Raw genomic sequence first — 14,627 nt, 5'->3', positions numbered from 1 at the left:
CGAGCTGGGCGCTCCGCCAAGAGTAGGGACCCGCGCCCTTACTTAAGTGGGGCTGTCTGAGAGCAGAGACCCCCCCACCTTCCCCCATGATATTGCGGCGCCAGAGATCTCAGTCACCTCTTCCCCCTTTACCTGCTTTATAGCTCTAAAACACCAAAGAGTGAGGAGGGGTTAGGGTTTCACTGGCTCTGATTGAAAACATCATGGCTTTCTGTTCCACACGGGAGAAGGGGGGCACAGAGGGCCCAGCCCGCGGGGGTGACTTTGGTTAAGTCCCTGGTCTCTTGCTGCATAGACAAGGCTGGGGTGAGAGGAGACACCGTGGCACGCTGTGAGGTCCCTGGCTGGCTGGACCTGAGCCGGACAGTGTGCTACCTTGTTCCACCACCAAGAGGCAACTGTCCCCTCTGGCTTTTTTTCTTTTGGGGATGCTGACGGGGTGGGCGGTGGAGGGTGACAAGAAGAAAGGGGGTGTAGTGTGGAGTCTCAGTTGGTGAAGCAAGATCTAGGCCTGGGGCCATCGGTGGAGAGCATCATTTCTCTCCATGGGGTGTCCAGTACAACCGAGATGATTTCAGGCCCTGGGACTCCCCGACCCGAGACTGGGGGAGGGGCGGTTACTCTGCCCCAGGCAGCAGTTAAAGCCATGGGAGATGTTCCTTCTCTCCCCTGCCAGGGAACTCCTTCCTCCCAGTTAGTAGGACGAGGTTTTTGGAAACGCTGCTGCCTTCCCCGGTAAGCGCACCACCCCGGCTGGGCCAGACTCCAGAATGACTATTTGCCTTGGATCTGGGGGAGGCAGCGGAGCTGTGTTAACTGCATAGATAGGGACGGCTCCGACCTCCCTCCCCCAGCCTCCAAGTGGACGAGCTCGGAATTCTAGAAATTCCCCGAGGGACATACCAAAGCGAAAGGGAAAAGGGAGTTATAAAACTAGGTTGTCTTTCCCGATCCCCCACTTCCTCGCTCCCTTCTTCTCCGGAGCGCCCTCTGCAGGCCGCCGTCTCAGCACGTCTTCAGCACCTGCTGCAGATGGAGGCGCACGTCGGCGGCCGTCTCCCAGGGCACCACGGTGGCTCGGAAGGAGCTGGGCTCGGCTTTCTGCGCCTCCTGGATGAGGCGGTGCATGGGATAGCCGCGGCGCGGGAAGGCCACGTCGCCACCGGCCAGCAGCCCCATGGGGCAGAAGTCGTTGGCGCCGTCGCCCACGTAGAAAAGGCGCTCGAAGTGCACGCCTTCGTGGGCCCGCTCACGCAGGTAGTCGCTGAGCACCTTGTGCTTGCACATGTTGGCAGGGCAGCGCGTGCAGCTGTGAGTGTGGAAGGGCCGCAGTGCCAGCAGCCCCCGCGCGTCGGGCCCGGACGGGTTGCTGAGGATGCGGCGGAACAAGCTGAGGTGGCCCGCGGCGCGCAGCGCGCTCTCCACGCCAAAGGTGTTGGCATCCGAAATGAGAATCACCTCGAAGCAGGCACCCTGCTTGGCCACAAAGTGCAGCAGGTCGCCCATGCCCGGAGACAGGGGGATGGCCTCGTAGACAGCGCGTAGGTCCCGCGGCCGCACGCCCTGCTCGCCCAGGTACTTGAAAACGCGCTGCATATACTCATTGTAGAAGCCCTCGCGGTAAGTGGCACGCAGGCTCTCGGGCAGTCGCTGGCCCGGCGCGGCGCGCACAATCGAGTCGTCGCTGTTTTCGTCCACGATAGTTTCATCAAAGTCGAAGGTCAGGAGGAAGCGCGGCGCGCCCTGCGCAGCCATCCCGCCGTCCTGGGAGCAGGGGGGAGAAGAGCAGCAGGAGGAGGAGGGAGCAAGCGAGAGCGGGCGCGGCGGTTGCCGGCCCGGGAGAGGCTGGTTAGCGGGCCACAGCCAGAGGCGCTGGCACATCCAAGACCTGAGGAGGACCCAAGGCTGGTTAAGCTGGGGGAGTACCCGACGCCGCTCCCACCCCCAGCTCCCTGCCCACCCCCTTGGCACTACTTCTCAGTTAACTCACTGGAGTTTATTCTCAGAGGACCAACCTCCTCTGAACCCAGAAGGGCTTTCCTTGGCACCTGTTTCTGCTACTCTCATCTGGGGCCTTTGGGACTTAACAAGAGTCAGCTTAAAAGAGGGAGGAGCAGCTTCCAACTGGTCACCCTTTGTGGAGGTTTCTGAACTAGACCTTCTAGAGACTTCCAGTGACCCCAGTTGTTGGTATGGATAAAGGGAGAGTGGAGGGGACTGTCCACTCCCTTCTTCCCTAACATACATAGTCAGGGAAACCGCCCATTTGCCCAACGGGAACAGCTTCCACAGTCCTCTTCTGGGCGGTGACTGATGGCTGTGGACTGTGGTGCACAATAAGAAAACAGACTCCAGGGAAGACTTGTTGGACCCATCCAAAACATGTGGACAATGAGTACCAGATCTCAGGCCTGGAGGGTAGGTGTCTGGGCCTCTGCACTGGCTGGAGAACTGGATTTTAGCTCTTGGAATAACCAGATAGGTAGTTTGACTGTACAAGACCCAGGAAGGCTCTTCGGGAGCTGCTTCCAGCCAGATTGTTCTGGGCAGGGGTGCAGGGCTGGTGCTCAGTTTTTCTGGGATGTTTTAGGGCCCTGCGCTGACAGCTCATCACTAGTCACTTGCCAATTCCCCCGGAGGGCCATGTCAGCGGGTGGGGTTCCTGCCAGAGTCCGAAGCAAGCGGGCAGCAGAAGCAGTGGGGCTTGAGGAGGTAGGAGCCTCCCGTGCCAGGCCACGACATACCTGGGAGACAGGTAAGGGAAAGGAAAGAGAGCAGCAGTGGCTGAAAAGGCAGTGGAGGAGGGTACAGGTAGTGGGGACATTGGGGGGGGTGTGGTATGAGGTAGCGGTGGGGGAGGAGGCTAGGAGGAAGTCATGCTGGGGCAACATAGAGACAGACTGGACAGGAAGACAGAGTGTGGGTGGGGAGCTCCAGGAAGTGGAAACCTTGAGCCAGAGCCATGTTGAAGGGGAAACATGGGAGAGGATGGCGACAACAGGGCAAGTGTGAGGGCACAAAGAAAGGCAAGCACATGGAGGTAGCAGAAGCCCTCAGCAGCCTCTCTGCCACCTCTGGCTGCCAGCAGCTATACAGGACAGAGGAGCAGTGAACAGATCATGCACAGCTTCAGAATATCCACCGCACTGCCTTTCTCCCTCCAGCTTCCCACCCCGATTAGTCTGGTCAGAGCCACTCCTCTTTTTGGAGTATTCCTAACTCCCCCTCTCTAATATTCCTATGATGTTTACGGCCTGGCACAGCTTGTGAAACTGAAGTCCAGGCTCATAATTTCAGAGTTGAGATTTGAACCTGGCTCTCTGCCTCCCTAATAGAACTGTCCCTTTGACCTCATCCTAGAGTCACCCACCCACTGGTCTTAGCAACATCCATCTGGGACTCTCAGTGGCCCAAGGTCCCTGGAGTTGAGGATGTAAAGCATCAGGATCCCTCAACTGGGATGGAAGTTTCTAGGAGTTAGTGGAGGCCCCTAGTGGAGCTATCCCCGTTAGTGGAGGCAAGCCTGAAGGAGTGGTTAGGGTTCTTCCCACCCTATGATGGGGACATGGGGGCTGAGGCCTCATCCTAACAGACCCCTGGAGGGACCCACTTACCCTAGACAGGCATCGGAGGCCAGCAACTGGAAAACACCCGCTCATTGTTGGTACATCACCCTGAGCACCACCTGTAGGGACTCTGTTGGCCTCTAGCCGTCGTCCAGAGCTCCTGATAACCATATAAGGTCTGTTTGAGGGTGCCCAGACCCAGCCTCATCCCCTTTGCTGAGCCCCAGGAACGATTCCCAGGGACTCAGTAAAAACAACCCCTCAGATAGGCAGAGCACTTACAGATCGGAGCCCTTGCTAGGCATCCTTTTAGCAATCCACTAAGATGCTGGAGAGTTTACAGATGATATATTGGAGACCCAGAAAGGTAAACTGACTGGCTCAAAGGTCACCCACCGTAAGTGGCAGAGACAGATCTCAAAACCAGATCTGCGTCTGAAACCAGTGCTTTTCTCTAGTATGCTCATTACCTCTGTGTACAGTAAGTACATCATAGTTTACAAATCACCTTCACTCATGTTCTCTCACAGCTCATCATAGTCCCTTAAATTCAGCAGATGAGAAGGGTTCAGAGAGGTTAAATAACTTGCCCGTGGCCATGCTGTTCCCATGGGGCAGAACCTGGTTCATAAATAACTGGCCACAGCCTTGCCTGCCCTCTGTCCTCACAAGAGGCAGATGACCAGGCTCATTGCACCACAGCTGGGGGGCCCAGACCCCTGAGCACCACAGGTGATTTGGGACTGGCTTCCCTGGTGCTTTCAGGGCCTCGGTAGACTGGAGAGTCGGACTGAAATTTCTGCTGGACTTTGCTATGTGGCTTTGGGGATAGGGTTTGGTTTTGTGGAGCTTTCACCAGCACAGCTACAAAGGACACCACCCACAGCTCCTAGTGCTTCCCTTCACCCCCTTCCACACACACACATACACACTCGCAATCCTGGGGTTCAATAAGAGAGCAGAGGCAGCTGGAACAGATCTGGAAAGACACTAGAGCCAGGAGACTAGACAGGGAAAGGAGCAAAGGTCTGGCTGCTGCCCTCTGGTGGTGAAAATGGGTGACACTGGAAACCCCTCTGATTTTGTCAAGGTGACACTCCCCAGACCATTCCAGGACAGCAGGGAGAAGCCATTGCCCTCAAGACAGAGACTGGGACATCCCAGGAGCAGGGAACAGACAGAGAAAGGGGCTCTATCACCCTCTATCTTGACATACTCCATCTCTCCCCACTCCCTGACCACATATATATTATAAACTCTCTCGGTTGGGATGGGATGTGTCTCAGCCTTTTCTCTAAGTATTTTTAATCTAGGAATTAGGAAATATGGTCAGGCCAAATGAGTCAGTGAGGAAAAGAGGGAGGGGATTGGGAGAGGAGAGATGGGAACGGTTGGGAGGCACAGGGAACAAGGGAATGCCAGGTGCTGAAGGGTTGGCGGGCTGTCCCCAGGCCTTATCTGGAAGGAGTTCCAGTCTTCCAGAATCCTGGGTAGTAACACATGTCCCACCTGGGGCTAGGAGAAGGGTCACAGGATTCCACCCCCATTGTAAAAGCAAATAGGGACAGACACGCCAGGCACGTAGAAAAGCAGGATTTAATACAAAGATACAGAGGGTGGTTAGCAGCCACCCAGAGACTGACTTTCATCCCATAGAAAAGGATCTCCTTACTCTGCACTTGTTTCTTTTTCTAATTTGGTAAAATATTTGGATTTTTAATCATCTTCAAAACTTCTCATTTCTCATAGCAAAAGAAATAGTTACTTTTCTCATACACTACTAATAGTATTTAGGGAAATCAGTTAAACATTTATTATTTGGTAATTTGCCCTTGTTTCTTTTAGTCCCCAGAGCAGAAAGCCAGGCATCCTGGGTTTCTTCCCCTGGAAACTAAGAAGACTGTGCTGTGACATCCCACCCCTACCCCCACAGTCCCACAGTAGTTGGAGGGACCTTGAGCCCATTCGAATCTGGGTCCCGTGAGAGTGATGTTTAAAGAGGTTACTTACTCACCTCTAGCAGCTTTGTCCTGAGTGATCAAATCGTTTCGTGGTCACGAAAAAGAGTCCCTCAAAGAAAAATGGGACAGAATCTCTGAGCTTCTCCTGCAGGCTAGAGCAGAGAGAGAAGGGTTTCTTCGGAGTGGCACAGAGTCTATAACTAGTCCCATCTAAAAGTGATGTCTGCCTCCCTGATTCCATACCGGATAACCAGATTCCTCCCCGCTTCCCCCGCCCCTTTTACACAAATGCTCTTGGATGACATCTGTGGGATTGGACGGGAGGGTCCCCTGGGGGTAGGGAAGGAATCAGGCCCCGGGTTTGAAATTCTCCTCTTAGTGGATGGACAGAGCCTACAGTTTCAGGACAGCTTCCCACAGGAAATGTACAGAATGGAGGTGGGGGAAGGACGAGGACCCCAGAGATACCACAGTAACAAGACCAGGTCTCCTTGTATCAATCACTAGAAATTAGATACGGTCACTAAGGTGGAGTTCTTTTCCTCCCCCAGACAGCAGTCCCAGCTTCACCAATCTCTTCCTTGCTCACCACCAGCAGCAAATAGGAAAAACAGAGGCCCAGAGAGGTCAAGGTAACATCCTGGGCCACACAGTATCAGAATCAAGATTAGAATTTAGGGGGCTCTGGTGACTCTTGGCAAAATTGCAGCTAAAGCTTCCCTTATTGCTCTGGAGACCCCTTGGGCTGTGAGCTTCCAGTCCTGAGTAGCTGAAGGTGATGACCTGGAGCCCTGGTGCCAGCAAGGAAGCTGGGACCAGGAGTCACCTCTGGGTTTGTCCCGCTGTGAGGGGATCCTCACTGGGCAGGGAGGTGGCAGCTGCCGATGTAATGGGGGGTGGGGGGGGAAGAGATATTTTTAGAGGTGGCTGGAAGGCAGGCACTCTGGCATACCCCCAACTGGCGGTGCTTCGCTCCAATGCAGGGGGGGGGGGGGGGGTGCGCAGCTCGGGGAGGCCGAGGGGACTAGTGGGTGGCAGGGAGCAAAGGGGCACCGATTCTTTGGCTTTTTCCGAGTCAGGAACCGAGGGCTATCCGAGCAGCACAATCCTAGCGCAGGAGAAAGAAAGGGGATTCATTCCTCCGCCCCAGGAACTCCCCCACTGACACACACGTAAAGAGCGCCCTCAAACTCCACACTGCCCCCACTCCATACTGGGACCCCAGCCTTCCCGTATCTTGGGGAGCCCAGGACTCACGTCGGGAGCGGCGGCGGTAGAGGTCTGTCCCGGCTGAGTTTGGAGAGTAAAGAGTGGGGAGAGGGGCTAGCTGAGGTATTTGGGCTCAGGATGGAGCCAGGGGTGCTTACGGGAATTGGAGGGGACGCGGTGTCTTATCCACCCCCGGATTTCTGGGGTCCGGCTCACGAGTCCCTCCGGTCCCGAAGGGCCGTGGATGATGTGCGTCTGGGCCGTACCCTCCACCTGCCCTCCATCCCCCCCCGCCCGCCGCCGCGTCCCCTTTAAATGCCGGGGAGCCGGAGCCCGAGCCGCGGCTGGCGCTGCGGCTGCCGCAGCACCCGCGCCCACCGCAGTCCTCGCACGTCACAAGCGACTGTCCAATCACCGCGGCGCCGGCGCACATCAAAGGGGCGGGCTTCCCGCGGGCCACGCCTCCGGGCTGTCCCGAAGGCTCCCAGAGCGTCAGCGAAGGTGGGATCGGGAGTCGCGGTAAAGGGTAGGAGGGTGGGCAGGGAGCGCAGCCCTTTGGAGGAGCGTGGGTGGGGGGGTACCCTCATTAGAGCAGCTGCCGGGCGCTGCGTAAGTCCCCGCCCACGCACTCAGGAGTGCCAGGGCTGTGGCCTCTCAGTCGCCGCCTCCAGGGCTCTGATCCCTGAGATGTGCAGAAATGCACCCTCACCTCCGGCTCTCATTCTGTTCTTAGCCCATAAACCCTGTGGCAGGCACCGGATAACCCAGACCAAGGAGAGCAATTCCTGTTTCTCTCCCACGTGCACGTACCTAGGTGCCCTCTGCCCTGCAGGCGGAGTCACAGCGCCCCGTCCCGGCCTTTGGAACCCTTCCCCCGTTACAAGTTACAGCGGATTGCCAGGAATGACTCTCCCACTCCCCTACCCTATAAACAGTGAGTTGAGAACCGAACAGTTTGCCCCTTTGCGAGTGGTGTTGTAAATAAAATACCCACTTTCTCCTCTGCTTCCTAAGAGTTTGTTCCCAGCCACACTCCTCTACCCTCTTTCTGCCCTCCCAGCCTGGTGATGAGGAGAGGGTATTCTGTTTAGAAAGGAAAGAGGTGAAGCTTATATTTACTGAGAACATACTACAAATCAGCACTGTACCCAGTACCTGCACTCATTGTTGAATGCTCACAACACTCAGGAGAAATTACTCTCCCAAATTCAAGCCCAGGCACACCTGACTCATGGGATTCCAAAGGGGCTGTGTGGGTGGGAAGAATATAGGTGTCCCCAGGCCTGGGACTAATGTCAGTCCTTCCTAAGGCTCCCCTGCTCCACTTCTTGAAGACAGCCTGCAAATTTAAAAGTCCGGAGTGATCTGAAAGCCATGGGGCTGGAAACCAGAGAGGGAGTGAGAGTCAGCAAGGAATTATCCTAATCCCTGTGCCAGGGGCTGGGGGTACATTAATGAACAGGACATGTGTGTCATGTTTCCACATATACAAAGGGAAACGAATGCTTTAAAGCTGCCAACCTGATCCTTAAAACCCATGACAATAACTCACAGTGTCCCAACTCCTGAAACTGGCTTGCTGTTCCACTTCATCTCATGCAGGCCCCCCCGACCCCAGTCTTCACTCTTCACTCATTCTTTCAGCTCTCCAACACACCCTGCTCTTTTCTTGGGACCTCCTTCCTCAAGAACACACATCTCCCATTTGCTGGGCAAGCTCAGCCTTGATATCATCTCTTGCCTTATTACAAATCCCGCAGCTCTTTTTATTACACTGATCATGTGTGCGCTGCCAGAGCACATAGCAGGTGCTGTAAATATTTTCTCATATGTCAATTCATGTAATCCTCACCATTCTATGACCTGGGTGCATGGCCTATTTTACTGTTGGGAAATCAAGGCACAGAGAGTTGAACTGGCCCAGGGTCACCCAGTTGGTGAATGGTGGAGCTTGGTTTCCAACCTGGTTTCCTTAACTATTACTCCGCACTATCCCTCTCAATGTCTGCCATCCCTACTGTCCTGTAAGTGACATGAGGATGGGGACCAAGTTCAACTTATTTATTAATGTCCCTAGCATATAGACCCTGGCACACAGTAGTCCTTAGACGTTTATTGTTGAATGAAACAAGTCCCCTTCTGCATTCCATTTGTGTTCCTAGTTTAATCTTCACACTGAGTCACTCCATGATTATCCCCATTTTACAACAGGGAGATTAAGACTCAGATCACATGACTTGCCCAGGGTCACAAGCCCCAGGAGGTACTAGATTCAAATGCTGACCTTTCGATGGAATTAGCCCTTTCAGCCTTGTTTCCAAATTCACTGATGAGGCAGGGGAAGGGGAGCGCAGGTGGCTTTGTGTTGTCGCCTATAGGGAGTTCTTACTGACTGGTCAAGTCTGCTTTCCAGAGATGGGAATACCAAAGTTCTCAGGACCTGCATGCAAAGTGCCTTTGTGGTAGAAATGTAGAAATTCCTAGTTCTCCCTACACTCAAATTTTCAGGACACAATCCTATCTCTCTTTAAACTTTCGCCTCTCTTTGTGCCAGTAAGTAAGCAAGTTGGATGATCAGCCAAGTGCCTAAAGATGGAGCCGGAAATGGAATGCAAATCCCACCTCCCACTTCCATCCCAGCCCCCAGTAGGTTAAGGCCTCCGCCCAGCACTCAGGCTGCAAAAGTCCCTCTCCTCCTGTGGGGTTCACCTTAGGACTGTTAGATGTTCTGGCAGAGAGCCTGTGGGGAGTCATCTGAGGTCACAAGGACAGAGTGCCCCAGTGAACCCTAACTCTGGCAGCTAGGGATGGAGCTGGTCTTTACAGAGGGTGTAACTCTTGCCCAAGGTTTGGGTGTTAGTGGCAAGAAGTCCAGGAATCCAGGAACTTAGTCTCCTGCTCTCCAGTTTGCAAGGGGGGGGGGGGGGGAGGGGAGCGGGCTGGAGGAGGAACAAGGACGAGAGAGAAGGGCAGATCTGCCCAAGTTCCATACACCTGAAGAAGGACCTACTGGGTGCTGGGCATATATTGCCCACAACAACCCTGGCAGATTGGTTTTAGCCATCCCGTTTTTACAAATGAGAAAGCAGAAGCTCGGGGACATTAAGAAAGTGCCTTGCCCAAGGACACTGTGTAGCAAGTGGTGGTCAGCCCAGATGTTGAGGTCTGCACTTCTCTGTCTTCACAAAGGCAAAGGGCCTTCGGCTGATCTGGAGACTGATGTGGGTAGGCTCAGTGGAAGAGGCCATCAGAGTGTCCCCATTCAGGCATTTCTGCAAGATGTGCTGTCAGGTGCTCTGGGTCTAAGTTATTGTGCTGGGGGTTAGGGACCAAGGCTCTGTCTCCTTCCTAGGTAACAATCACTAACATTGATGGAGCATTTACTGTGAGCCAAGCAGTGTTCTAAAAGGCTTAGCTCTCTGCATTCTCACATCAGGCCTGTATCGATTCATTCCATTTTACATGAGATGTAAAGATGAAAAGAGTGAGGCAGAATGGAATGTCCAAGATTGCAGAGCTAGGAAGTTGCAGAAGCAGGACTGTAAGCCAGGCCATCCACTGCAGAGCTACATTTTTAACTAGAACGTCACATGGCTTGCTTTTAAAGTTTCTGAGTTTTGAGTTGCCCTTCTTATGGATCAGAATGTGCCCCACCCTCATCCTGGTCCTTGGAAGAATCTGACAATAACATAGATCAAGGCTCAGTTCTTCAGAGCTGGGTCCCCAGTAGCTGGGGACGGTCTCCTTGTTCTCCAAGTCACCTCTACGATACGATTTGTTTGTTTGCACTTATTCATTTAACAAGTATTAATTGCATCAGGCACTGGGAGATATGATATTGAATAAGACACAGACCCTGTCTGCAAGGAGCTTATAATCTAGAGAGGGGACTCAGACAAACAAACAGACCTTACCAAAAAGGGTCAGACAGAAACAACCAGAAGATCTGTTCTGCCTGTGACCACCAGGGCAACTCTGTCTTGTCCTTTAGCAGGTAAGGCAGCTGGGACCTGAGGTGCTTCCACCGTAAAGAGGAGGCTCATAATCCCCTGAAGATGCCTCATCCTGACCACTCTCCTTCCTGTCCCATCCCAACTCTTGTTCTTGGCTGTGCTGGCAGGCCCATTCCCTCTCCTCTTCACCTCCCCTAATGGAGACAACCCAAGGCGACCTTCTCCCCACCCTTATCGCGTCTTTCCTTCCCTGCCCAGCCCTTTTCCATACAACAGATTTACCTGGACAGAGTTGTTAAAGAGAAAAACGCAGGCCCAAAATGGCCTCATGCCTGATCTAATTGCAGTTTCAACCTTTCCCAGAAATGTAATCTTAATCAATCTCTCAGGAATTTTCTGGTTAAGCATCACTGAGGTAATCTGTCATCTGGGCCCTCTCCATCCACAAAGAAAGGGTTAAAAACCCTGTATAATAAAAAACTCTTCCTTTTCCCTTCCCACCAAAAAGATGTCCCAGCCCAAAAATAATCTTTTCTTTTCTTTTGTCAATAGCTCCTTTGCCCCACCCTTCTTCCTATAAGCATTCCATGCCCTTGTAGTTGCCAGGTGGGATGCTGCCTGATTCATGAATTGCTTAATAAAACCAATTAGATCTTCAAATTTACTTGGTGGAATTTTTTTTTTTTTTTTTTTAACAGAACCGTACACTGCCTTCCCTCAATAATCAACAGGGATGAAGAGTAATATAGCGGAGGGAAGAGGACAGAGAACAAAGCGATTTAGTCTCTGCTTCATGTCCCTGGTTACATCTCGCATCCCTCTCCTCTGCACTCTGTGTTGTAAGCACACTAGCCTTCTTTCAGATTTTCGCATGTGCTACCACAGGCCATTTGTACTTGCTGACACCGTGACACTCTGCCCAGAGTACTTTCATCCCATCCATGACCTTTCATTGAATTCAGAGTTCAGCTCATCTGGTCCCTTCTAAAAGGAAACTTGTCCCACCCCCAGATCAGAATCTCCCATTACCCATCTTGCTACACCTTGTACTTCTGGGTGATTGATTAATATCTGCTTCCCATCAAACTGTCAACTCCAAGAAGATAGGGACCATAGTATGTTTGCTCCCCTGGTATCCCCCAGCACTTGGCACAGACTGGGGCACCTGCGCACATCAAAGGGGCGGGCTTCCGGCGGGCCATGCCTCCGTAGATAGCTGCTCAGTAGGTATTTGTTGCCTGAGTGATTGCAGAATTCTCCATCTACTTGTGTACGGTGTGGCCTTAGGCCTGGAATGAGAGCAGAGCCAGCCATCCCAGCACCAGTTGTGTGGTAAGTTGGCCAACTGACTGTAGATATGCTAACTAAGGACAGCCCTGGCAGCTCAGTCTGTTTTCACCTTCCTTTGAGCAAACTGCCCCACCCAGGAATCTTTTCAACCCCAAGGCAGATCTGCTGATGGAAAGTAAAGGGCCTTGAGGAAAGGCTGATACCACATTCCATTCCTTTGATCTAAATCCAGATACACTCACCAGAATAAAAGTGTAATCAAAATAAGAGTCCTCGTGATTTTAGTAGGCTTTGTAGCTTACAAAACATTCTCTGTAATTCACATTATTTTCCTGATGAGGCAAATGAGGCTGAGATAGGTTAGGTGACAAATCCAAGGTCATATAATTAATAACGTGGTTAATGCAAAACTTGAATGCAATTTTTTGAAGCCAGCCAGTTTTCTGGAGGCAATTATACAAAGGGAGAAGATGTGCTGCTAATCAGCAAAGATTCCAAGATTCTGGCCTTTTTGGCAGTTATTTGATTCTTTTGTTCTTATTCATTCCTTCATACATGCATTCATTCATTTGTTCTGAAGACATAAGCTCCAGTCACTGCCTTTCAGGAGGCCTCAGTCCAGGGCTAGCATTTTGAAGCTATGGTCCATTGTGAATGTCCTGAGCTTATTATATATACTTTTTGTGTGTGTTTATGTACAAATGGGCATTTTTCACAAAAACTTTCAGAAGTTTCTGGGATACCAGTTACCCTCTCCTCCCCTCCCTACAAAATATTTAAGAACCACTGGTGTAACACATACTACTTAGTGTAAATGGACAGCAGCCCAAGTGCTCATCAGTCTCTCCTGCCAGTTTGGGTGACTAAGGCCCCAGCATGTGACCAGCTCTGGCTCAAGTGATAAACCTGGTGTCTGGACCACGTGACCCATCTAAGGCATTGCTGACCTTGGACAGCTCCTCTCAGCCACTGCTCTCAGAAGACTAAACATGTAGAAACACACATACACAAACTCACACCAACACCTTGGCTCTGTCCGCCTCTAAAACGACTCCTGACTCCAGAGAGATACTTGATTTTCCCCTCCAGTATTAATAACACACAGTACTGCTCATGATGGCTACACTTATGGAGAGCTTGTGTGTGTCAGACACTGTGATACTTACACCCTCATTTCTTTAATCCCCACAATAAGCCGATGAGTTTGGGAACTTGCCCAATTTTACACAGCTGGGAAGAGGTGGAGTATGTATGGGCAGGGCGGAGAATTAGGGAGTTGGGGAAAGCTGAATGTGTTTAAGATCCTTCAGAGATGGGGCAGGGGGCAGTGCGCAGTGTGCAGGGCTGAACTGAAGCCCACACTAGGCATTCTGCTGAAATCATTCTTCCTTTCATTAAATAGCTACTTCTTAAGCATCTTCTTTGTGCCAGGTATGCGTTGGGGATTGCAGTAGCCAGCCTCTAAGGTAGCCTTGTTGTCTGCATCTGGTGTCTATACCTTTGTGCAGTCCCCACCGTCCCCTCACTGTGCCAGGGGGGTCTGTGTGAAGGTGGCATTGTGCAGAAGCCAAGATACATCTTTTTCCAATATAGGTTATAAAAGATGGCAGCTTCTGTCCTGGGCGCTCTCTCACTCTCTTGCTCACCCTCCTTTTTGGATCACTTGCTCCAGGGGAAGCAAGCTGCCATGTTATGGATGGTCCTCTAGGGAGGCCCAGGCACGGAACTGAAGCCTCCAGCCAGCAACCAGTGCAGACCTCAGGCCTGCCCCCAACCACATGAGTGAACTCGAATGTGGACTGCCCAGCTCCAGTCAGGCCTTAAGATGACTGTAACCTCATAAAGATTTCTGGCTCGCAGAAAATCTGGGAGATAATACACGTTCGTTTTAAGCTGCTAAAATTTTAGAGTAATCTATTACACAGCAATAGAGAACTAATCAGAAATACAACTGTAAACACAATTGTCATGTTTCTTCCATTCTGTGAAAAGGAGTCAGACAATGGAAGGAAAGAAGGAAGGAAGAAAGGAAGGGATGGAGGGAGGAAGAGAATGAAGCCAGGATGTCAGATAGCAGTTAAGTGCTACAGAGGAAAATAAAGCAGGGAAATGGGGTGGGAGTGAGGGAAGTTTGGTTTAAAGGGGTGACCAGGGAAGGCTTGCCTGGAAAGGAACCAGTTAAACAAAGACCCGAGGGAGTGAGCCATATAGAAATCTGAGGGGAACAGCATTCAGGCAGAGGGAACGGCCAGTGCAAAGGCCCTGAGATGGAAGCATGTCTGGATCATGTGACCCACCCCGAGAGTGCACTTTGTATATTTTGCCACTAGATTGCTTGTCCTCACTAGGCCTGGCTTTGGCTATCTCATGATGGGGCCTCCAGGAGCGGGGAGGCAGGGTGCCGAGCCCTCACTGCTCTCTCGTTCTCTCTCTAAAAGGCCTGGGCCCTAGATCTTGGTTCCATGGCTGTGTTCCTGGGAGTAGGTCTTACGTTCTCAGGAGATGGAAATAACTGTAGTGACCATAGTTTCCCAGCCTCCAGGTGATCTGGGCAAAGTCAAGTGAAACTGCAGGATGAGAGAAATGATAAAATAATTTGTAAGAATAATAGGTAGAATAATCTAACTCTAGCCTTGTTGCTGTAGTTG

The 14,627-nt window shown here is 52.0% G+C and overlaps 1 protein-coding gene across 3 annotated transcripts; it reads right to left on the bottom strand.

Moving 5' to 3' along the window:
- Positions 1–129: 129 nt before the first annotated feature.
- PHOSPHO1 (phosphoethanolamine/phosphocholine phosphatase) lies at positions 130–7,029 on the bottom strand. Of its 3 annotated transcripts, none has more exons than XM_023524677.1 (5): positions 6,785–7,029; positions 6,480–6,635; positions 5,581–5,679; positions 3,615–3,726; positions 130–1,888 (listed from the first exon to the last, which is right to left on the bottom strand). In XM_023524677.1, the coding sequence occupies exon 5, from the start codon at positions 1,879–1,881 to the stop codon at positions 1,006–1,008; it is 876 nt and encodes a 291-aa protein (XP_023380445.1). In that variant the 5' UTR covers positions 1,882–1,888; positions 3,615–3,726; positions 5,581–5,679; positions 6,480–6,635; positions 6,785–7,029; the 3' UTR covers positions 130–1,005. The 3 variants fall into 3 exon arrangements, with proteins under 3 accessions (XP_023380445.1, XP_011380937.1, XP_023380446.1); XM_011382635.2 differs by having other exon boundaries at positions 130–1,764; XM_023524678.1 differs by having other exon boundaries at positions 6,895–7,029.
- Between the last annotated feature and the right edge of the window lie 7,598 nt (positions 7,030–14,627).

This window comes from Pteropus vampyrus, unplaced genomic scaffold (assembly GCF_000151845.1).
Source record: "Pteropus vampyrus isolate Shadow unplaced genomic scaffold, Pvam_2.0 Scaffold486, whole genome shotgun sequence".
NCBI lineage: Eukaryota > Metazoa > Chordata > Mammalia > Chiroptera > Pteropodidae > Pteropus > Pteropus vampyrus.
This window is presented reverse-complemented; position numbering and strand designations above follow the sequence as displayed.